The sequence below is a fragment of the Antechinus flavipes genome, chromosome 4, assembly GCF_016432865.1.
Source record: "Antechinus flavipes isolate AdamAnt ecotype Samford, QLD, Australia chromosome 4, AdamAnt_v2, whole genome shotgun sequence".
Taxonomy (NCBI): domain Eukaryota; kingdom Metazoa; phylum Chordata; class Mammalia; order Dasyuromorphia; family Dasyuridae; genus Antechinus; species Antechinus flavipes.
Genome location: NC_067401.1, coordinates 149,869,417 through 149,895,234, shown reverse-complemented (window position 1 = coordinate 149,895,234; position 25,818 = coordinate 149,869,417). Strand labels below are relative to the sequence as shown.

Below are 25,818 nucleotides of genomic sequence, written 5' to 3'. Positions count from 1 at the left end.
CAAATGTGCTGCACAAGAAAAATCAGATCAAAAAGGAAAAAAATAAGAAATCAAAATGCAAGCAAAAAACAACAAAAAGAATGAAAATACTAAATTGTGATCTATACTCAGTTCCCACACTCCTCTCTCTGGATTATATAATGATATTAAACAAAACTAATGACCTATTAAAGAATTTGATTCCTAAGGTACAAAAGATGTAACAGAAGCAAGAATTTCTTTGTAACCTTAGCCCCTAGCACAATAAATGATGCATACTAGGCACTTAATAAATGCTTGTTGACTGTCACCACACCTTGGGGATTCTTTGCTTTTCTGATGATGAGGATGATGATGATGATGGTGATGGTGATGGTGATGGTGATGGTGGTGGTGAAGAATCACTCTAGAAGTCCGGTGAAACTATACCTCTTCTCAGCCAGTCCTTAAACATTTATTAGACACTTACCATGTGCTCATTCCTGTGCCAGGGCTACAAAGGAAGGCACAAGACAGTCTTCTCCAGGACTTCGTAGTCTAATGGAAGAGACAATATGCAAACAACCAAGTACAAAGCATATTCAGGATAATGACCATTGCATAAGACAAAATGTATAGAATTACTAAGGAACTCAGCTGAATTGAGGTAATTCTCAATCAGCTGGTGAAGTCTGGGTCACGACTCTCTGCTCGACTCTCCCCTCCACACGGAGGATTGTTTTCTTCTGTAGAAACAGACATAGTAATGGCCGCCTCACCCACTTACCTGATCCCTCCACAAACCTCGCTGCCCCTCGCTAAAACCTGAGCCCTTGTTGTGACTCTCTTTCAGTCCCTGCTGTTACTGGGGCTCGTGGCCGGCATCTGCCTGGGCCTGAACTTGATCTTCATCACAGCCTACCTGATTTGCTTGTGCTGCTGCAACCAGGATGAGGAGGTGCAGACCAAGCAGCCCAGATCCTCCTGCATCACCTGGACCTCCGTGGTGGCTGGTCTCATCTGCTGGTGAGTGTCCCGGCCCAGAAGCAGGGGGAAAGGCCTCTGCAGACTGGGGCTCCCCTGTCACATTTGGGTTTTGGTTGGGACCCATCTGAGTCAGGCAGGTGTGGCCAGGAGGTGCCCGATTCCACCTTAGGTGCCCTCCCCACCCAGACTCCTGCCAGGATCCCCTCATGACGAGGCTGGTTGCTGTTCAGGTCCTTCAGTCAGGTCTGACTCTTTGGGACCCCATTTGGGGCTTTCTTGGCAGAGATCCTGGAGTGGCTTGCCATTTCCTTCTGCAGATCATTTTACAGATGAGGAAACTGAGGCAAATTGATGCAGTGACTTGCCCAGGGACCCACAGCTAGCTTGATTTGAACCAGGAAGATGAATCTTCCTGATTTCTGGCCAGAGACCACCTAGCTGTCTTATCACTGGGCCAGACGCAGCATTTTTCCTTAAAAACAAACAAAATTTCAACTTTTTTACTATCAAATAATTAGACTCCTGAGTATATAGACTATATAGGGCTGATTAGATGACTTGAGAATTCAGGCAACAGACATTTATTAAGTGCTTACCATTGGTGTCATAGTGGATAGGGCCTGGAGTCAGGAAAACTCATCAAACCTGTTCTCAGGCACTTATTAGCTGTGTGACCCTGGGCAAGGCACCTCATAATCCTGTTTGCTTCAGTTTCCCCATCTGTAAAATGAGCTGAAAAAGGAAATGGCAAACTACTCCAGTGTCTTTACCAAGAAAACCCCAAATGGGATCACAGTATTGGATATACCTTAGCAACAGCTAAAGTTAACTTTAGTGATCAGGCATCCAACACTTATTTAATGTATACTTTGTGCCAGGTACAAGTGAGTGCAATAAGAAAGTCAGTCCCTGATCTCAGGGAGCTTACATTCTGAAGAAGAAAGGCAACCCACCAAAGAGAGCTGGAAAGGGGGTGGGGAGAGAAGGAAGCCCCAAGCTTGGTGCTGAAGTCCAGAAAGCAAAGGTTAGCCAGCTTGGACCTCTTCCAGAATCAGGAGCTCATCAATGGGAGAAGGAAAAATGGGGCTGGAATAGCAGAAGAATATTTCAGGTTGAGAATGCCACAAGGGGAATAGGTCATTGTTCCTGGAAAGTTTCAGGGTGAGAATGCAACTGAGGAGTAGTGTTAAAACTGAGAAATTCAATAAAGGGCAAAGTTTGGAAAGTCAGCTGAGAGTAGAATGAAGATTGGACTTCATTAATCAGGAAGGATGGGTCATTCCACAGCTGGCTTGGATTTTGTCAACCCTAAGCAAAAACCACCAGCAAGGGCTCTCTAAAATAATCATTCTGGCACTACACTGAACAGATTATTCACTGGGCAGCTATCCCCAGGTTAGGTGCTTTTCTGACCTCTTCCCCTACATGTTCCCTTTTCTTTCTTCTGAATGCTGTTCTTGGACAGTGGGATCAAAACAAAGCCAGATTTTATCCCAGAATCAATTTCATCTTCAGAGTGGATCAATACCTTTTAATGCATTAGTCAGTTCTTTCAAGATGCTTTGGATGAAAGGGTAGAAATTTGAGATTTTAATGCTGAATACTCTGCTTCCCCATCCCTTTCATCATTGGATAGTAGGAAGCCCCTTTGTTTCTGGACCTTCTGTGAGTTTTTCTGATTGCAGATTAGTTGGCATCTGTAGAGGTTCTTCCCAAAAGATTAATGAAGTACCACACATTTAGTAATAATAGGGAGTAGGGTCAGCATTTAGCATTTTTAATGCCTTTTAAGAATATCTGGTGCCCTTAAACATTCATATGAGGAAATATTGCTCTCTTTAACACTAGTAATGACTAATATTAATATGGTACATTAAGGTTTCAAAGTACTTTGTAAATAATTTCTCATTTGATCCTCACAACACTCTTGGGAGATAAGTACTGTTGTTATGCTCACTTTTCAAATGAGGAAACTGAGGCACAATAAGGACCACATAAGTAAGTATCTGAAGTGAAATTTGAACTTGGCTCTTTCTGATTCCAAATACTGTGCCATCTAGTTTCCCTTTGGTAGTAAGCATCAAGAAAGTAACTTGGTACAATGAAAAGAATTTTGGACTAAGTTAAATGATGCATTTCAGTCCTAACTCCACAAGTTGAAGAGACCTTTGAGATAATTCTAGTCCAATCTTAGCATTTTATATATGAGGAAACAAAGCCAGAGAAGGAAAGAGATTTTACATATTCATGTAATATTTAGGGTAATGTGGAGTTTGTCTTCAGCTATTTGAAGGATATCACGTAAAAGAGATCAGGTATATTTCAGCTCAGTGGGTAAGGAAGACCATTCTAATAGAACTTGGCCAACAATGGTGGTGGCTAATGAAAGGGCAAATTCTTCATTACCCACAGTATTCAAGTAAAGGCTGACTATCCCTTATAACAAGAGATGTTATAGGGAGGGTTACTGCATTGGGAACCAATCTTTTAAGTTCCTTTTCAACTCTGAAATGTAACACACAATATGGATCAGTGGGAAATAGGGGATGGGAGAAATGGGAATCTTAAATGGTGAAGCAGTGACATTAATTGAGGAAAATCCCAATTAGGGAGGCATAAAAACAAATTAGTGTGGTTGCTTAGGGAACTCCCTAACAAATTCTTTATTTCTTTTAAAAAATCTATGCAAAAGAAGGAAACGAAAATGTCTCCTATAGGAAGTTTGCTGTTATTTGTCCTTTATTCTCAAAAAGGACCATGACATCAGGGATGTCATGAGGTGCAAGTAAATTGGATTGAAGTGAGGAAGGGCTGTGCAAAATCCCAGCCTTACTTTCCTCTCCAGAGTTATCTAGGTCCAGTGGCCAGATAGAGATCAGGATGAGTGGAGACCTCCTTGGATGCAGTGGGAGATATTGGCCTCTTAGAGCTAAGGATTCTTAACAGGTTTCCATTTGACTGAGGTAACAGGCCATTCAGTGATTAAGATTAGATAAGAAATGTGGAGAAGAATGGCTTCTTTTATCTAGTCCAAGAAAAAAAGTGAGTTTGTGTGTGTGAGCCTGGGAGGGGAAGCCCCGCAGGGTTTCTAGCCAAAACAGAGACTGGCTCTCTTTACATTTACTCAGCCAATTAGGGCCTAAATAATAACAAAGTGGGGCTTGACCTGGGACCTATTGTTGGTTAGTCAGTGAGAACTAGTTATTTGGATTCTAATCCTTAAAGCCAAAGATATCTTTGGAGATTTCAGTGATCAACGTTTACATTCCAGAGGTAAGGGTATGAAACCCTGTGTGAACAGAGGGAAGGGAAGAGAAAGAAGAAAGAAAAGAAAAGAATAGAGGGAGCTGTGTTGCCCAACTGGCCAGTTCCAGTTGAGTCCTCAGTGGAGCAGCTGGTACTCCTTACCAAAGAGGTTGTTATTTGTCTTTTGTTCTTTAAGAGGACCATGACATCAGGGAAGTGATACATGATATGGAAGTGAATTGGATTTAATAAGCAAGGGTACATTGTACAAAGTCACCAGCCTTGCTTTCTCCTCTGGAGTTACCTGGGTCCAGTGGTAAGACATAACCCAGAAACAGGTTCTCTCCTTTCCCTTACCTCTAATTTTTGTTTTGGTTCTATTCATAGTGCTGCAGTGGGAGTTGGTTTCTATGGAAACAGCGAGACCAATGATGGGGTCTACCAATTGATCTATTCCTTGGATAACGCCAACCACACCTTCTCAGGGATTGATGAACTGGTAAGGATATTGGTATGGGTACTACCACTGCTGTGCTGCTGTGAGGATAAAGGTAAAACAGATCTTGGAGATAATTTGCCAGGGTCGTCTTTGAGTTTCCAACACAGAGGTGTATACTACTTGCCTCTTCCAATTTTTGTTTGTTTCCCCTTCCATAGGCCTATTCTTAGGTACAAAAAAGAAAACAGGAACAGGAATGATAAAGGAACTATCTTATTAGATAGAATCTATGGGGCAGAAAAGACTCTAGACAGTGCCTAAAGAAGGAATTAATTGCACTTATTTTCAGAAGTGCCTGAAGACATCCCTTTATGATTCTCTCAAGGGGTCTTTGTCTGAGAGCATTTCACATCACTTTCCAAATTCTTTTTTTCTTTTCCTTCAAATGTTAGACCTTGAAACTATAATGAGAATCAAGAAATTCTAGTTCTTTTATCAAAAAAGTGTCTTCTTACTCAGCTTAGAGTACTAGTAGAATCTTTAAAGAATACACATGTGAATAGGATGTTTATCTAGCATTTATGGCTTAGGGATCCATGAAATTTATATATGTATGTCTATCTATATGTATAAACATACAGACTTTACAATCCTATGTATTTCATTTTATTCTTTTAAAACATGATTCTGCAAAGAGGTTCATAGACTTCATCAGACTGTCAAATGGATCTTTGACATAAAAAAGGTTAAGAATTTCTGATTTAGGGTTTTCTGGGCATATTCTTATAAGGGTCAAGGTCCTCAGAGTGATTGAATTGAGCAGTAAGCTTTTTTTTTTTTTTTAAATAAATTCATCTTTTGTTTTTATATTGCTTTCTTTCCTCTATATATCCTTTTCTTTTTTCTAGAAAGCAACCTCTTATAATAAGAACTTAAAAAATAAAAATGTGGTGAGAGGGAGATTTAACAAATTTGACCCACATAGAAAAAAATGCTATGTTCTATGTGTGTGGATCCCAGCTTTTGCGAAGGAGGGAAGGGAAATGTGTTCTCATATTTCTTCCTGGGGTCAGGTTTGTTCTTTTTTGCAACATTCAGTTTCATTTATTTTCTGGTGATGGTTTTTTCTATTTACATTTTTTATACTCCTTTTGTGTGTTGCTTTCTTCACTGCTTATTTCACTTTGTATCAGTTTGTGTGAGTCTTTCCAAACTTGTAAATATTCATCATATTTCTTACAACACAGTCATAGTAGTTATGTTAATTAACCACAATTTATTTAGTTCCCCCAGTCAATTCTTCCATAGGGAATATATTCTTAGTAAATCAAATCTCTTGAGAAAGGGCATGGATATTTAGTCACTCTATTTGCAGCATGCCAAATAGTTTTCCAGAGCATTTGTAGGAGTTGATGAGTTTGTCCACCATATGTTAAATATGCTTGCCTTTCTACAACCCTTCTATTGGTTATTCCCATTTTTTGTTATTTTTGTCAATTTTCTATGTACAATGGTTGGGTTTTTGTTGTTTACTTCTCTTATTATTTGTGATTTGGAACATTCATATAGTTGTTAATTATAATTTATTTTGAAGTTTGTTCATCTCGTTTGACTACTTATCTATTGGGAAATGGCTTTTGCACTTATATATTTTTATTGTTTAAAAATGTATGAAATGGATATCAAACCCTTATCAGAGTTATTTGAAAGAAATATTTTTTCTCAGTTGACTTCTCTTATGCTAGATATTACTTTTTCTTGTACAAAAGCTTTTCTGTTTTATTCTATCAAAATTGTCCATTTTAGCTTATATAATTGGTGCCATAAGTTTGAGTAAAAATTTTCCCACTACCCATAGCTATGAAAAATACTTAATTTATTTCCCTTCCAGTTTTAATGATATGATCTTTAATAGTCAGGTCACATATCTATTTTGAATGTATTGTGTATTATAGTGTAAATTAATCTTAACTTGATTACTGCCAGACAAGCAGTAGGCCTCTTAATAAGCTGAGAAGAAGCCAGATTTTGTTAAATGCTGACCCTAGGCATAAGAGAGAATACTTCACCTCAAAGTATCTGGATTCAGAAAGTATCCCCATCCAGCTCTGAGATTTCCCAGATGCAATAACTTGTCTCATTCTTTGTGATTAAAAGGAGAAGGATACAGGAAGAAAGGGGAATGGTTTGAACTAAAAGAAAATGGAACTGTTGGCCATTTACCCTCTTTGTAACCTGCAGGTTTGATCCCATTGTGATTGATAATTAGTGCAGTATCAAATGTTGAACCCAAAAAATCCAAAGGCTCTGGGTAATGCTTAATGGACTCCTTATTGAAATCTGTTACTACTAAGACTACTCTGTTGTCATCAGAGAATTTAGACTATGCCCTTGAGCTCACTGTAACAGAGTTTGACCTGTATTTATTTGTATGTTCTCCTATCCCTCTTCCTGTAAGCTGCTCATACAATATAATCCCTTGGTCTCTCAGAAAGGGCTCATCTTAAAGAGGCCGCTGTTCTTTTTCTAAATTCATAGTGTAACAGATTTAGAACTAGAGGAGATCTTAAGAGGCCATTGAGTTAAACCTGTTAGTTTACAGATGAGGAAACTGAGCTGAGAGAGAAGGTAATTAGCAAGTATTGTCCCCATTTTACATGTGGAAAATCAGAGACTTGAGAGATGAAGTGATTTGTTCACCTCAGCAGAGAACCAGGATTAGGTGGCCACCTCTAGAGAAATCTGTTTCTCTGAGATGTTAAACCAACAGAAAAATGAGATTGTAAAGAGCAGATCCAATATCTAGGGAAGGAGAATTTTCATGTGTTGATTCCTTATCCAATCCAGCTTCCAGTAGTATGTACTGTCAAACCTTGAAGATTCTAGATTGGCTAGAAAGGATTGGATATAGATTAGTTATAGATCAGTTAGATAAAAAGGGAGGGAAAGAGTTAAGGAGGTGTGGAGAAATTTGAGAAAGGGCACAATTAGTAGTAGATTCACTAGGATAGGAATAATTGAAAAGGATGTGGTAATAAAAAATTACATTTCTATAGCAATTTAGGACTTACAAAGTGCTTGACTTTTTTTTTTTTTTTTTTCATTTATCCTCTCAGCAATTTTGAGGTAGATAGCAAACTGGGAAGTCCAAGGTTGAGAAGTGAAGTATATGTCCTAAGATCAAGTAACATATAGCCAGTAAGTGGAACAACCAGGATTAAACCCAGGCCTCCCAATTCCAAATTACCATGGCCACCTCCAGATACAATCAATCATGACAGCTGGATTTGATGTATCTCAAGATTTAGAGTGAGCATGAATTTCCTGGACAGCTCCACCTGTACCTCCCCCATACCAGCTGCTTTACACTGAAGGAATGCCATGGGAATTCTTCTCTTGGCATTTTGAATGCTGTCCAGCAGTTTTAAGAGCCTAGCTCTGGTCTCCCTACTCCTAGCTCTCATTGGTAGAACTAAGAATAATCTGTCTAACCATTCTGGAAAGCAATTGGAATTATGCAAAAAAGTTACTGAACTGTTCATGCTCTTTGACCCAATGATATCACTGCTAGGTTAGTATTTTAGGGAGTATCCTTTTAAATGTTTAACAATCTGCTTTCCTGAAAAAACGTGGTGTCTTGTATTTTGAAGTTTAATTTGACTAATTAACATTTTCTCTATCCCTTTTTAAAGCATAAAACAATCAACAAAACAATAAACCAAAGCCTGATTTGCAGTGTTTGCTGATTTCAGAGATGTAAATGCTCACACTGAAAATCTAACAATTGGCCCTTGTGAGTAGTCACAGGCTAACTCACTCCAGCACACCCTTACTCCTGCCTCAAAGAAATCAGAGAAAAAGGGAAAAAATCCTATATGTACAAATATATTTATAGCAGCAAATTTTGTGATGACAAGAAATGGAAACAAAAAAGGGGTACCTTTTAATTGAGGAACAGTTCAAACTAGGATAGATATTTGAATGTAATCAAATATTATGGAAAGTCTTGTATGAACTGAACCCCACTTCTCTTTAACATTGGTGAAGGAACTGAGGCTCAAAAAGAGGAAGCTCAACTGGGAAGCCCCACAGCTATGAACTTAAATGCATAGACATATGACCAGCATGTGGAGAATGTACTGTATCTCCTGCACAGCAGAGTGGGGGAGGACAGGGACTCCCTCATTCCCTGTGATGGGAAAAGATGAAATGTCCTTTTTGTTTCCATTTTGTAACCTACATTCAAAATTGGACTTTCTGGCCCCTGGGATTTATGGGTAAGATATATATATATATATAAAAAATTTACAGAGGATTTCCCTGAAGAGAAGGACATAAAACAAAAGTCTCTACCTTTGCCCTGGTATAGCTCCAGAATCTTGGGACATTTCTCTTTATTTTCCTCCAATCCACTAAATCCTCAAAGAATATGTGTTTGTCCTATAACTGTTCCATGTCCCTCTTTTCCAACTGAATGTATTACCACTGAGAAGAGCCTTCTATCTATAAATTGCTACTGTGTCATTGCTTTAGTCTCTAATTGTGTGTGTGTGTGTGTGTGTGTGTGTGTGTGTGTGTGTGTGTGTCTGTCTGTCTGTCTCCCCTTGGGGCCATCTCTGGTAAGCAATTTGCCCAGAATCACATAGGTAGAAAATGTCTGAGGCTGAATTTGAACTCAGGACCTCCTGACTCCAGGGTCAGTATTCTATGCATTGTGCCACCTAGCTACCCCCTCATCCCTTATTCTCAAACTGGGAACTTTGAGCAACAACTGTAGGAGAGTATGCTGGTAGTTTGGGACAGAAAGATAAAATCCCAAAAGGTTCCTAGTTACCTGTATTTGTAGAATAGAGGGGAAAGCCTTACCCCAGGATATAGTGGCAAAAACCCTAAGACATTATATTTCAGCTTCTGGAGATTTGTCCCAAGAATGAGTCTAATGAGCCTCTCATAAGTAATGTGAGATTAGACAGGGAAGGAACTAAATTTGGGAATGGGATCTGTAGAGATTGTTCCAGCTAGGGGCTTAGAGCATGTGACCCTACTCTGGATATTGAGTGGGAGGAAAGAATATTTAATACACACTTAATTCATTCATTTGTCTGTTTATTCCCTGCAAGGAAGGAAGAAGCAAGCATTTATTAAGTATTTCCTGTGTTTTAGGCACTGCACTAAGCACTTTACAAATATTATCTCATTCAGTCCTCATAACAACCCTGGGAGGTACATGCTATATCTCCCATTTTATAGATGAGAAAATTGAGGCAGAGCATAGAAATTAATTCATGAAACCAGATTCAAACCCAAGTCTTTCAGACTCTAGTGCTCTATCCACTGTCACCATGATTTTGTCAAACATGATATATTTATGCAGATGTGTTTTTTTAGCAGTTTGTACAGTAGAGCTCATTGACTTAGAAAACCACAAATTAACATTATCTATGTTGTTATATTTTAAATTTTTATTTGGCTAAAATATTTCCCAATTACATTTTAATTAGGTTTTGGCTGGTCATGTGTTCAATACCTTTGGTGTAGATAATCTGTGATGTGGGAGGCCGACCCGTTCTTCACTGATGCCATATACCTTTTCTGGTAGCTCATTTCTCTAATGACTTCTATCACATCATTTCTTTATTAGTTGCCTTAATTAAGTGGGAAATTATGGCATATTTATAATTGCAAATTGACAAGTTGTATTTTTTGGTGAAAATTTTTGTTTTTTATAAATGCATTTATAAGCTACTAAACTATAAGGAGTAAGTAGCATACAATAGAACTGAGCATAAATGTCTGAAGACCTGAACTTGTGGTATTGAGCAGTCTGCAAAACTAATATCTCTCGTTTTTTTCAATCAGTAAGCATTTATAAAGCACCTACTATATGCTAGACACAGTACTAATCACTGGGGATCCAAAAGCCAAAATGAAATAGTCTTTGCCCTCAAGTAATTTATAATTTAACTGGGAAAACAACATGTACCTATATTCGTAAATACAGCGCATAATTAGTCTATACAAAATGTACAAAATTAATCCAAGTTAATTTGTGAAGGGAGGGCACTAGGGTAGATCAGGAAAGATTTTGTGCAACAACTGTTTTGAAGTGAGTTTTGAAGGAAACCATGAATTTTTAGAAGGGTTGAGGAAAGAATGCATTCCATGCATGAGACAGAGCCATTGCAAAGCCCTAGAGACCAAAATGGAACATCATGTTTGAGGAATAGTAAGTTGGCCAGCTAGCTGGTGCCACAGTGCATAGAGCTCTCCAATCTGGAGTCAGGAATACTCATCTTCTTGAATTCAAGTAGCTGTGTGACCCTAAGCAAATCACTTAACTTTTTGCCTTAGTTACCTCATTTGTCACATGAGTTGGAGAAAGAAATGGCAAACCACTCCTGTATTTTTTTTTTTTTTTGCCAAGAAAACTCTAGATGAGATTAGGAAGAGATGAACATGACTCAAAAATAACTAAACACCATCAAAATAGACCATTATAATTGGACTTTGGAGGGCATGGAGAGGAATTATGTTTAAAAAAAAAAAAAAAAAAGACTTGGAAGTGCTTGTAGACAAGGGAGATGACCTAGAAAAACTCTGAGATGTGGAAGGATCAGAAGTTGTGGTGAGCATGAAAATAATTTTAGGAAAAGATAAACTAATAAAGGAATTTCAGAGTTCTTAATCACAGAAGTGAAATATTTATGGATGATGGCAAGATAAAGATGTGAGCATAACTTTGTGTAGATGAGTGAAGGTAATGAGAATTGAGAAGATTGAGAAACTGAGAGGTTAGAGTAGGGCCTTTGTGGGAGTTTGAACACATATGTTGAGATTCTTTGCCATAAGAGAGAGGTTGGAATAGAGAGAGACTGTGAGCCAGGCACTGAATTCATTGAGAAAGGCTGGAAGTTATCCTGGGAAACAATGGAGAAAAAGCCACCAGCCTCTGGATTGGATAATAAATTTGGATAGGTACAACTTGTAACAAATGGTGGCCCAGAACACAGCATTATCCAAGTCTCAAAGAAGGCCAGAAAATGAAAAGAGGATGAGAGGAAGAGATCTAAAATGAAAGTTTATTCATTACAGAATCGATGATGGAGGTGGAGATAGGATATTGTGTAAGAGATGGACATACAGGAAGTATCTATGGGAATAGGTTCATGATGAGAGAGAGAGAGCAACAAGGTTGGAGAGCAGAGTCTAGTTTTTTTTGGTATTTGGGAGAATAAGAAGGACTGGGAGTTTGTTAGCCATTAGGGAATGAGCTCAAATAGAATCTCAGTAAGTGAAGGGAGGCAGGTAAATAAAATGTTCAAGCATGAGCAAAGCTTGTAGCTCTCGTTCTTCCCTTGTGAGAGTGAAGATAAGCGGAGAAGAAAAGATACCAGCAGCACTACAATAAAACAAGTAAATTATTAGGTTTTCTTCTTAACATCCTCCACAATATCAAACAATAACAAAATTATTTATTTTCAAAACAGAAGCTAAGGGAACTTTTTACCCCGAACTCATTAAATATAGCTTTTGGTACTCAAAAATTGTCTATTTTCTGGGTATCCACACTGGGCCCTTATGGGCCAAATGAGGCCTCCTTAACTGCTCTCAGACCTGCTTAGTATTTTTATCAGAAAAAAATTTTCCCCAAGTATATATAACATAGCAGAGGCAGCATGGTATAATGTAATGATTCCCGAAATATGGTCTGCAGGCCCCCTGGAGATTCTAGAGACTTTCAAGAGAATCCATGAATTGGAAATTATTTTTACAATAGTACAAAGACATTATTTTCCTTTTAAAATACTCCTTTCTTTTCAACTACACATTGTTGGGAGGCCAAATTATCTTTGTTTACTTAAACCAAAGCAACATTGAAATATATTGATTGCAGAAACAGAGATAAATCCAGCTGTGTTTTGTTAATCCAGATATTAAAGAAGTCTGCAAAAATATGAAAAGCAATACCATTCATCCCATTATGTTTTTTTGTTTTGGAAATTTATTTTTTCATTAAAACTTTATTCATATTAACATGTAAATTACATTTACCATTATACCATTACATGGGTATATTATTGTCTTTTTAAAAGAATTATAATTTTTTATTATTTTTTAAATAGTAGCTTTTTATTTTTCAAAATACATGCAAAAATAGTTTTCAGCATTCACCCTCACAAAAACTTGTGTTCCAAATTTATAAATATTTTTTAAATGTTCTCGGAGTATAATGTGGAGGTAGAGAACTAGCAACAATTGAACTCTTCTAACATTCCTACCAAATAATTCTTCAAATCAAATTTTGGAGTATCAGAGCTAACAAAAGGACAGAGTGCGATATTCTTCCAGCCTAAGACAGCTTAGGAAGTAAAGAGAAGAGGTTATGACCAGGAAGGAATCAGCCCAAAGCATAGCAGAAGCACCAGCAGAAAGGTCTGCAATAGCAGCAGTATTCTAGAGATGGTAAGGGAGTCAGGCAACTGGTCAGAAAGAGATCACAGGGGATTCTATGTTGGCATTGGGTACAGCTGATGCTGATTGGCAGCTCTCTTGTCCATATGCAATTCTGAATCACAGTTCCAAGGAACACTTAAGATTGGTCACAAGGAAGCAGAGGTCTTCCTTGCAGTTCCAAGATCAAGAGGAGCACTAGCTCTTATGGCTACACAGGAGCAAGAGTTCTTCTTGGGTAATGACTAGAGCACAGACTAAGAGAGCACTAAACACACTTCTCCCTGTGTCACACAATCTTGGAAGTACTGAAATCTTGTAGACCTCTAGAACTAGCTCTGAAAATAACAGCACAAAAATGTCTAAAGCTTGGGTCAGAGCATTCCTGTCCCCAGATGAGCTGAACCCAGCTTTAATATAAAGTTCAAAGTGAAGAAATAGATTGGGGGAAAAAAGCAAATAACAACAACAATAAAAAATCTTAAATATAAAAAAAACTATGATAGTGACAAGGAAGAAAGGTGGAAGAAAACAGCTACAACAGAAGCCCAACAAGAATTCCTGGAAAAAGTAAAGCAAGGTGGTAGAGGAAAAATTGGGAAAAGAAATGAGAATGATATAAGAAAATCATTATTAGAACAGTTAGAAGGAATCTACATAAGACAAAGGGCAGGAATGTGATTCAGTTATGTTGGAATGATCTCCAAAAAAGGAGGGAGGTAAGAATGCAGAATGCATTGGGAATAGAGAATAGGGAATAGGAAGGGCTAGAATAAGAAAATTTTTCTCAGATAAAAGGCACACAAGGATGAGCTTTATAATGGAAGGGGTGGGCAGATAATGCTGGAACCTCATTCATCAGAATTGGTTCAAAGAAGGAAGGATATAGATACCCACTCAGGTGGTTATAGAAATCTTGTCTTATCCATTACGGAAATAGGAGGGGAAAGATTTACAAGAGGGAGTAGGTGAGAGTGATAAAAGGAAAAATGGATTAAGTCAGGCTGTATTCAGAAACAAAACAGGTTTTTGAGGAGGGCTAGGATAAAAATAGAGAAGGATAAACAGAAGAAAATAGACTGGAGGAAAACACACAGTTATTGCTGTGAATGTGAATGGGATAAGCTCACCCGTAAAACAGAGACAGATAGCAGAATAGATTAGAAATCAGATCCACCAATATGTTGTTTACAAGAGACATAACTTGGGAACAGAAAGACAGAGCTAAAATTAAGGGCTGGAGCCAAATCCATTTTGCTTCAGCCAAAGTAAAAAAGACAGAAATAAGCAGGCAAAGCAAAAATAGACTTAATTAAAAGAGATAATCAGGGAAACTACAATTTGCTAAAAGGTACCATAGACAATGAAGTGTCAAAAATTTTTATATCTGATAAAGATCTTGTTTTTCAAATATATGAGAAGCTAAGTTAATTTAAAAAAAAAAATTAAGAGTCATGGGGCAGCTAGTTGGTCTAGTGGATAGAACACCAGCCCTGAAGTCAGGAGGACCTGAATTCAAATCTGGCCTCAGAAACTTAACTCTTCCTGGGCATGTGACTCTGAGCAAGTCACTTAGTCCCAGCTGCTGGAGGGGGGAGGAGGGGGGAAAATTAGTCATTCCCTAATAATAAAGGGTTAAAGGACAGTTTTCAAAAGAAGAAAGCAAAGCTGCCTATAATCAGATGAAAAAAATGCTCTAAATCATTATTGTCTAAAGAAAAGGCAAATTAAAATAATTCTGAGGTATTATGTAGTGTTCTTGTTGGTTTTCTGGAGGTCTTGGGACCAGCCTTAGTTTCAGCAGAGTAATCATCATGAGAATAGCCGGGGATAAAGTCCAAATTCTTTATTATCTCCTTCAAAGTCTGTCTCCTTCATTGGGGCCTGGCTGGCTTTCAGGAGGTCCTTCAGACAGGACTTGGTTTCAGTGGAGAAATGAAGGAGGGCCACCAGGAGCCTGATAAAGATGGAATGTCTCTCTGAGTCTGAGGGCTTGTGCTCCAACCTCCAGCCACCACAAGGTGGGAGATGGAATGAATCTGTCTGGCTGAGTTTGTCCCAGCTTATATGCAATACTGAGTATAAACCAATCATTATATCACTAGGGAACCATTATTTGTTGTAAGATTAAATCAACCATACTGAACTGGAGAACTATTAATTACCATGCTCAACTATATAATCATTGTCTCATCAGTTCCACTGATTTAACACCTTGTAAGAATCCTTGTTTCAAGTACAGATTTATGGCCCCTTACAGCATTACCTCATATCTATTAGAAATGACAAATGCTAGAGGAGGTAAGGGAAAATAGGTATACTAATAAGCTTTTGGTGGTTGTAAACTGGTCCAAACATTCTAGAGAACAATTTAGAACCATACCTAAAGGTATGTAATACTGTGTATACTCTTTGATCTAACAGTACCAGTACTAGATCTGTACCCCAAAGAGATCAAAATTAAAAGAAATGGACATAGATATTTGTGCCAGCCCTTTTTTTGTGGTGGCAAAGAATTGGAAATTGAGGGAATAGTCATCAATTGGTAAATAACTAATTTATTATGGTAGAGTACTATTATGGTAGAAGAAATGATAAGGAAAATGGTTTCAGAAAAAGATCTATTTGAACTGATACAATGTGAAGTGAGAATAACTGGGCGGTTATTGTGTACAGTAATAGCAATGTTGTGATGATGATCAACTGTGAAAGACTTGACGGTTATGATCAATTCAGTGATCCAAAATAATTCTAAAGGACTCATGATGAAAAAAAAATGCTATCCACCTCCAGAACTGATGAACTCTGAGTGCAAATTGAAGTATAATTTTCATGCTCTATTTTTATTTTTTTGTGACATGGAGTGATTTCATTTTGAGTGATTTCATATGTATAATTGATATCATTTGCTTGCCTTCTTAGTGGATGGAAGAAGGCTTTGAGAGGGGATGAGGAAGGAATTTGGAACCCAGAATTTTAAAAAAATGATAACAATTACAATTTTTTTTTTAAAAAACCAGTTTTCTTTTAAGAAAGTATAAAGGTCCTTAGATCAGAAAGTTAGAATGAAAGTGCCTATATTCATTCATTAGTATGAAATTTATCACCAGGAGGGCAGCCAGGTTGGGGAAGAATCAAGTATATGTCATATGAGTATTATTTGAAGGAATTGGGGCTTTTTAGCCTGAGGAAACTTCAAATATTTGAAGGCCTACCTTGTAGAGGAGAGATTTTATTTATTCTGCCTGGCCTCAAAGGGCAGATACTAAAAGTACTAGATAGAAAATGTTTTAGATGAGTTATCAAGAAAAATTAGAAGTGTCCTGAAGGAGAAAGGGCAAGAGATGATAGGTTTTCAGAGGGGTTTTTTTTTGTTTTGTTTGTTATTTGTTTTTGTTTTGTTATATTGTTTTGTTTTTTATTGTTTGTTTTTTTTTTTGTTTGTTATATTGTTTTGTTTTGTTAAGTATTTTGTAAATTCTAAAAGCTTTATAGAGGATGTTCCAAAAGTCTTATTGCAAAGGCTTGAGAAAGGGTTTTTTAAAACTTGCAGTAGTACCAAGACTTTTGGGACATCCTGTATAAATCTAAGCTATCATTATTAACTAATCTCATTTTCTAAGCAATTTTATGTCATTGTTAGCAGTTACTCTTTCTAAAGATTTTTTTTTAAACTTTGATCAATTTCTGAAAATTACAAAAGCTGTCTGGATTAGAACATACTTTCCTCTATTCACTTTATGCCTTTATTTCTTCATGTCAAAATCCAGACTCCTTTTGACAATATGCATTAGGAGATGAAGAAGTCTAAAGCTGGTGAACAGAAAGAGAAGCCAGCTGCTCTTCTGAATAAACGTCTGGCTACCATTCTGCTGCAGAGAGGTGTTTGGCAGAATCCCAGGCTGCTTTCCTAGACTGAAGAATCTCATATCTCCTCAATTGAAAAGTGCCTTGCTTAACACCGTGTCCTTAATGTACCACTCATTTGGTAATCAAGGACAACAGCAGCACTGTCATCACCTACAGTTTCTTCCTTTGCCTGAATAAATGTTGCTGCCATCCTTGAGGACAGGAACGTAGCCACCAGTTTTCAAATTAGAAGTGATGGAGAGGAAGCCCATGAGCTAAAAGGCATAGTCTTTGGAGTTCAGTTCTGTGTCGTAGTTTTAATGATCTGATCAGATTATTTTTATAGGAATTGGATTGTAAAGATGTTAGATTGTGAGGTTAAGCATTAACTAAGCTAATTTTAAGCATTAGATTATTATAAAAACAATTTTAGAACTTGAGTCTATCCCTAGCCTGCTCCTAACAAAGGAAAACAAAGAAAATGGGGGAAGGGGGTTTAAAATTTTTCCTTTGTTGCACTTGATTAAGGATCTTATTTCTCTTGTAAGAAGCCAGATTTAGGGATGACAGTCTGATTTGGGTCAGATTGGGAAGCTTCTTTCTCCACCTACTTATACCTCAAACCCATCTCTCACCCCTTACCTTTCTTGGAAATGAAACATAGCAGGGGAAACTTGGTTATACTTGTCTTCTGCCAACCTGCTATTGGAGGGGGCAGGATTCAGCTCCCTACTGTACTCATGGGCAAAAGGGTAATCAGCTGTGAAATAACCTGACCCAGGAGTAGTACCTAGAGCATCTTTTTCCTCCCAGACTTCCACTTCCAGAAGTGGGGTCAGCCATTTATATTCCTGAGGCATAGTTTAATTATTGTACCCAAATGTATTTGGAATTTGTGTCTTTCATGTGTTAGAAACCACCAGAGGTGATTTTGAATCTTTATTGTAACACATGACTTAGCTGAATGCAAAATGAATATCTATGGCTACGGATAATATAATTTCCTGGTACTAAAAATGAGTACTTTAAAAACTAATACCACATGAGTTTGAATTTTCATTTCAATTTTTCCTCAGATCTGACTTGCATCATTTCAAGGAGGCCTTTAATTCTGCTTTTATAGAATAGCAACAAAAGCAACAAAAACAATAATGGAAAAAAAGGATGAATTGCATTTATTTGGATGAAAAAAAATAATTTCCTTACCAAAAAAAAAACACCCTTTTCTCAATATATACATAAATTATAGTTCCATTTTACCATAACCCTATATATTTCTTTCATGAGAGATCTCATTCTCATTTTATGGATGAAGGTAGTCCTATATATACTTCTGAGGTTCTTTAACTTTTTTGTGTCATGGAATCCTTTAACAGTATGAGGGATCCTTTTCAGTAGAATGCTTTAAATGCATAAAATAAAATACAGAGAATTACAAAAGAAACCAATTAGATTGAAATATAGTTTACTAAAATCTTTCACAGATTGAAATCTATATACAGATAACTATGGGGGTCCATGGGCCCCAAATTAAGAACCCCTAATTTTGACCAGTACAAGCTAAAAAAAAGTGTTCCTCCAACACAATGAGCCCAAAGTGTTTGCCTGCATTGCATCCCTCCAACAACTGCCAGCTGTCTCCTCCCACATTTGACAGTCTCTCACATCCCTTTCTTCTTCCTGCCCCACTCCCAGGTATCAGGCACCACCCTGAAAATGAAGGTGAATCTGGAACAACACTTGGCACGGCTCAGTGAGATCTTTGCTACCCGGGGGGATTACATCCAGACCTTGAAGTTTGTGCAGCAGATGTCAGGCAACATCATCCTACAGCTCTCAGGACTACCTGTGTGGAGGGATGTCAGCGTGGAACTGACGGAGGTGGCCAACAAGACCACCTATGTGGAATATTACAGGTGAGAGAGAGGTGACGGGCAGGGAACGGGGGCGGAATACAATTTCAGGCAGATCTTCAGAATGGGGATTGAGGGCAGTGTATACAACACTGGTCCTAGTGTCAGGACGACCAGAATTCAAGTAAGGTTTGAAACAATAGTTCTATAACTCTGGGCAAGTCATTTAACCATGATTGGGAGAGAGACTGAGAGGGAAAGAATAAATGGTTATCAGTGGTGGTAATTTGAGTTCTTCCTAGAGGGGTTTAAAAAAGGCTCCTGTTCTCAAGATATTTACAAAACTCTTAAGACATCTGTGGAAAGAATTAAGTTAACAAGCATTTACCTTATTTGCATAAATTCATACCAAGTACTATGCTGTACCAAGTTGGTTTAAATTGCTATTAGGAGAAAAGTAACTTAAGACCCAGAGGGTGTTTTACCTGTAAATGTTTAACATCCAGCCCTCCTCCTTCCTCATCTCCTCCAGATAAACTTTTTAAAGTGTTCCAGATGTACTTCTGAAGTTTAATTTATATTATTAACATTTTCTCTATCCTTTGCTTAAATCTAAGTAATCAGAAAAACAAATCAATCCTGCTCACACTGAAAATTTAACAATGCCAAATTTGACCTGGTTCTGATATACAGCTGTCCCCTCCCTTCCCTCTATTCACAAAGTCATTACCCCACTTTAGACGCCTTACCAGAAGTATTAAAATAACCTGATAGTTTTCTTTGCCTACAGCCATTTCTCTTATCACTTCATGTGCCCCACCTCAGAGGAGGCTACTCATAAGATTTGGATCTAGACCATGAATGAGAATTTTAGCATTTTAAAGAGGACGTGGAGCATATGGAATTGCATTGTGGCCAGAGTATATGGATAAAACAATATTAGGAGATAATCCTAAAAAAAATAATAGGGTGAGAGCCACTTGAGGAGGGTCTCAAATGCTAGGCCAAAGAGTTTAGTACTAGGCTCAAAGATTCTCAGTGGCACCTTGTTGCCTGGTGAATAATCGGTGCTATTCTAGAATGGTTAATCTGATAACAGTGGATAGGATGAAGATGTTGAATGAATACACAAATAGGATTAAGTGTTTCTATGCAGGAATAGGGTTGAGGAGGGCAGTGAGGGCAAGGCTCCTGTACAGCTGTGGGGAGGGGTTGTTGAGGGAGCTGGGGGAGATTATGGATTCACTAGAGATAACCTTCCCTGTGACTGCCAAATCCCTAATCCCAGACTCCCTTAAATGCTATTCTGTCATACTCCTGCTTTACAGAAGTTGTGAGTTACAGCTTTCTTTCTTTTCCTTTTCCCCTCCCTCTCGATCTCTTCCACCTTTCTGCAGGCTGATTCAGAAAAGCCTTTGGTACTTAAAAAACATCTCACAAGCCTTGTAAATGCCTTCCATTGTCCAATGTCAATCCTGAAAGCCTTACCTCCCAGGAAGATGTGTACTCTCTATGGTTTTGAGACTAGTGTGGCTAACGTTGCATTTTTACAGCCAGCATTCATCATGATCTCCAGATCTGATAGAATGTAAGCTTTTTGAGAGCAGGTGTGTTTTTTCCCATTTAGTTTTTGTATGTAGCACCTAGTATTTATTAAGTGCTTGTTGAGTTGGAGTAAATCAAATTGAATGAAATTATTTCTCCCCTTGGGAAGCTCCCAGTGTAGCAGTAAGACAGAATATACAATAAAAGCATATATAACAGTACTAAATAAGCAAAGGATATAACTAGTCCAAGTTCTGCATATATACTCTACTCTCTTCTTCCAATGCTTAAAAGTTCGCCAGTCTAATGATCTGAAAGCATTTACCAATAATGTTTCAAGGTTAACCCCACATTTCTGGATTGGCTACTCCCCAGCCACTCTCCTAACTGGCCCCTATCTTTCCCATTAACACACCTAATGTATTACAAGCAGAAAGAAATCGCTGTACTAAGAGTTCAATCAATCAACAAGCATTTTAAAATAGATTTTTATTGGTATTTCCCCATATCTATATCCCTTCCTCTTCCTAAAGAGCTGTCCCTTGCATCAGAGTTTACAAAGGCTGGGGAGAGAAGAAATAGAGTAAAGACAATTAATAAGTTAAAAAAAAATTGCTAACCTTAATCATTGTTCCCTCCCTGTGGTCTCTCAACTCCAAAAAGTGAGGAAAACATTGGTGTATCTGTTTTTTAATCTTTTTTAAAAAGTGTGTGTGTGTATGTGTGTGTTAATCCATTCACATTGTAATACATTATTTTCCTGGCTTTGCTTACTTTACTTTCCATTAGTTTATATATGTCTTTACTGCTTCTCAATATTCATTTTACTAAATAAGCATTTACTAAACATCTGCTGTATGTCAGGTACTGTAACAAGTGCCATGGATACATAAAGATGAAATTTTCCCTGCTCTCATGAAGCTTGTTTTCTATTGGGAAAACTATAAATATGGAGTAGATCTGCTGATCCATATATAGTATGTGGGGTGTGATTGCCCCTTTCCTTGCATGCTGTTGACCCATTTTTTTCTTGTTCATTCTTATCCCACCTTCTAATGTAATCAAGCAGTATATTCTGATAAGTACTAAAATTGAAATATTATATTTCCTTCATTAATTAGCTATGGAACCTCACCAGTTTCTCTCTCTCTCTCTCGCTCTCTCCCTTCTCCCCCAAGGTTATTGGCTATACTATTTATTATCAGTATAGCAAATCAGATGTAAAAAAGGTTCCCATTGTGTCAGTTGTGAGAAACATCCTGGCCAGTTACCTTTAACTATCACTATTACTACTAACTTCTGCTCAATTCTGAAAACACAAATTCATCGAGTCCTCTCAGCAGTCTTTTCTCAAAAATTCTCTCCATGCATTAAATGCACTTCTGTCAGGAAATCAATTCTCTTTATTCTTTTCCGCTAGCCTCTTTTCATCTGTCATAGTTAACAATCTCTCCAGAGCATCAGTCAAGCTCTTGTTTCTTTAGACTCTTCATAAAATGACATCTGAACTGTTGACTCTTAAATGACAGTTAACAACAGACATTCCACAGTTCCATTGCTTCTCAAAGATGCAATAACAGTTCATGTATAATACATACAGTCTTTGGAACTGTACTTTTGGAGAAGCTAGTGTTAAATTTCTCCCCACAGTCAAAATTTTTAGTCCCCAAAAATGATTTAAAAGCACATCAAATCCACTTTAATATTCTACAAAACACACTTATCAGGCTGCTTCAAATAGCAGCACTTAAGACCACAGTGCCTGGTACATAGTAGGTGCTTAATAAATATTTATTGATTCAAATAAGGAGAAAAAAGGATATAATGTTAGTTATTGCAATCATAATAACAGCTAAATATAACTACAATTTCAGACACACAGCTAGTAATAGTGTGATCCACTTACCCTATTTGCCTTAGTTTCCTTATCTGTTAAGTGACCTGGAGAAGGAAATGGCAAAGCACTCCAGTATCTTTGCCCAGAAAACCCCAAAAGAAGTCACAGAGTCAGATACACCTGAATGACAATAACAATACATTCATAATACTGCATATACATTTTTAAAAGCCTAGCAAAATATGTAATTCAACAGTGAATTATATTTAACTGAAGAGATAATCATTTCTCCCACAACATCATCATTTAGCTTATTGATAGATTGGCTTCTGTAAGGATTCTTTTGTGACTTGTTACCTTTCTATATTTGTATCTAAGCCTATTAGAGGCTTACTACCAGTATTTCTAAATTCCTCTGTTCAGGAAGCTCTAGAGCAGAGATTCTAACTTTTGTGTATGGTTTAAGTATATAACTTAACTATCTGAACTGGATTCCTTTCAGTCCTAAGCAGTTATTTAGTTTGTCTATTCTGTGTCTACTTTAAGCAGGATCTTTTTCAGGAACTCCCTGTGCTCTATTATTTTTGAGCTGCTGTTTTAAAGTAACAGTTTTCTTTGAAACATTTTTTTTAATGTTTCTATTCTATCAACCCATGGATGTCAGCTGTGCCCATTTCTATGTATCTAAAATAAGAAAATCATGATTTGTTGTATATTCATAGGTGCAATGTCTAGCATATATAATAGATGCTTAATAAATATTTATTGATTGATTATTATAGATTAATGATAGACCTTCTACCTTGCTTTCCAATTTCTTCTTTATTTGAGATGCTTCATGTTTCTTACATTCTATGTGGTACTAAAAGTTCATCCATACTCTCTGATCAGTGGCATTTTTCAGAAAATGTTGTTATCTTGCTTCAAATTCCTGATATTAGTATCTCATTATTGGATCCTTGGAATCTACTTCCTCCAAAATGAAGGCATTTTATTCTTGGGTGCATTTGACAAAATTTGACAAGTTACATCATTTACATTTTAACAAAAATTAGTTTTGCCTCTCTGATATCTTCTTTAGTTGGAAAAAAAATTCTAAACCTAAACACCAAAAAAAGCATCTCTGTACACACAGAATACCAAAAGAGGATTCTCTCTGAAACTATGAATCTCCATTTCATTACACTTCTTTTTAACTCCTTTATTTTTCTCTTCTGTATGCTTCTAAAAATGTTTAAATGACCTTCTTTTTTTGCATCATTATTGGTAAGTGCTCCCTTCCCCAATTAGCCAAGAAAAAAAAACAAAAATGAAAATCCATAGAATGAATAAAAACAGTCAAGCAAAAATATATATATTTCTTTAAGCCTTAGTCAGTTATCTCTATATGGGGGCCAGTAACATACTTTATCATAGGTCCTCCGGAGGCATGGTCATTGAATTGATAAGACTTCTTAAGTTTGCAGTAGTTATTTTTTAACTTTGTAGTTATCCTCACATAAATTGTTGCTTTCAAATCCATATACAGCTAAAAAAAAAAAATTTAAGCCAATCCCATTCATAATTGCTTTGTATTTGAGTAGTTATCAATCATTATTTCATGAAGAGTTCAAGGGTGCTACAAATGTCTTTGTTTGATAAGCAAAACAATTCCTTATGCACATGCATGAGTTGGAAATTACTTGTCTTTTCAAAGTATGAAGCTTATCAAAGTATATTGCAACACATTCACCTGTCACTGAAATCAGAGCTGCTACAGGTCCTGTTGTTTTAAGCTGAGACAATATTTATAAGGTAAAGACACTTGATTGGCACTTGTATGACCTTTTCATTCAAATTCATATTAGTTTTCTACACTGACTGAAAAATATTTGTGAAGGCTACTGGAATAGAAATTTTTTAAATGATGAGAGGAGTTCTCAGGCAAGTGGAGAGAGGGTAGCTCATAGAAAGGGGCAGAATGATGATGACAACAGCAGAGGGTAATTGCTCCCAAGGGTGCAGCAGTGCAGCACACAATTGACATGGGCACAGAAGAAGTGCATGCTAGTCAGGCAGTGCTTAGCCCCCAACCTGCTACTTCCTTCAGTTTTCCACTCCTTTGTCTGCACTGACCCATCTCCATCTCCTGAAGCTGATTCTTTGGAATTTAACTTCTCATGACAACTTGCTTTCTTCTTTGGAGTATATCAGTCACTTGTGGGTCCATCCAGGTCAAGAAAAGAAGGAGAGAGAAAGGAAAGAAGGAGGAGCTAATGATGGAAGGAAAGAAGGAAGAGAAAGTTGCTTCTTCATGTGCATTGTGCTAATGATGATTTAGCATCAGACTATTGTGACCTCTGTTCCTTGGTCTTGGTTTCACAAATAGGGCAATTTTGTCTATATTTCTTCCTTGTAACACACTCACTGTAAACTTTTGTCATCAATTCAGGATTATTTTCTTTCTGTGCTTTTCTAGCCCATACATGAAAGGATGCTGTGGACTTAGATGATGTTGAATCTTAGCAAGGCAAATACTGCTGTGCTTTCCATTCCAAAAACTACATCCATTAACTTTTCAAAAGTGGTTTAGCCTAACATAGATCAACGTCAGCTGGATTCCAGTTTATTTCTGGGTTCTGTATCAAGTGATCGCATATTTGTTCTCTCCTAATCTCATCTCCTACCTCGGACTGTTGCTCAATTCTACAGACATTTCTTTAGTTGTTTTCACACAAACTACAAAGTCAACAGGTTCTTCACATGGCATCCCACCAACATCAAATCATCTTTCTAGTTTTTTCAGGCTGAATTTCCTTTTAACATTGTTTCAAGTCAAAAGTGGACCTCTAAGCCTTTCCATTAAGCTACTCATCCTTTCTAACTCGGGTACCTAGTTCCACAGTCACTGTGTCACCTTATTGACAGACTTGGCTAAGTTTGTTCCCTAGAATATGGTATTTCCAAGAAAAGCTTCCTATGTAACCAATGCAATCTCTCTGCAATGTTATATCAAATTTCAGCCTAGCCACCTATCATTATTCAATTCTTGGAATCTAGTCATCCATAGATGCTTACTCTGGCTCTCTCTCATTTCTCTCTGTCGCTGTCTCTGTCTGTCTCTCTCTGCCCCAGGGAATCTTGCTTTGGTCCTTAATAGCCTCAGTTTGATTTCCTTTCAGTCTCTTTGCTTTCAGGCCTTTTTTTTTTTTATTAAGGTCTCTGTTCTTTCAACCAGTACTTCTTCCTCAGTGAGGTATTTGTAAATCACCTGTTCCCAGGTGAAGTCTCCTATTATGGTATATGGTATTTTTGAGTGATCCAGTCAATCAGGAAATTTACAGAGTACAACCTGAGTGGTCTCCCCAGCTCTGATCCTGCTATCATTACCTTGTAATCGCTTAATTCTTTGACCTTTCTTTTCACTGTTCACTTATTTTTATTCTCTGTATTTGCTCTTAAAATCAGGAAACACCTATGAGTTCACAGCTCAGAAATATCTAATTATTTATTGTTTGTCAACTTTTTTTAAAGTAGCTTTGAATGAATCAGTAGCCCCAAAACAAAAACAAAACCCAACACCATAAATTTAGGAACCAATGACGATTTATTGAATTCACTGGCAAGGGAGCTCAACTGAAAGAATAAAAAGAACAAGGTTTATGTGCATGTGT

General features: G+C 37.3%; 1 protein-coding gene across 1 annotated transcript in view; it reads left to right on the top strand.

Annotated features, from left to right (window-relative positions):
- TTYH2 (tweety family member 2) overlaps positions 1–25,818 on the top strand; it is an 81,893-nt gene that overhangs the window by 18,714 nt on the left and 37,361 nt on the right. The window contains exons 2-4 of the mRNA XM_051996638.1: positions 812–984; positions 4,579–4,690; positions 18,626–18,846. Coding sequence (XP_051852598.1) covers positions 812–984; positions 4,579–4,690; positions 18,626–18,846 — 506 coding nt within the window. The remainder of the gene's footprint in view (positions 1–811; positions 985–4,578; positions 4,691–18,625; positions 18,847–25,818) is intronic.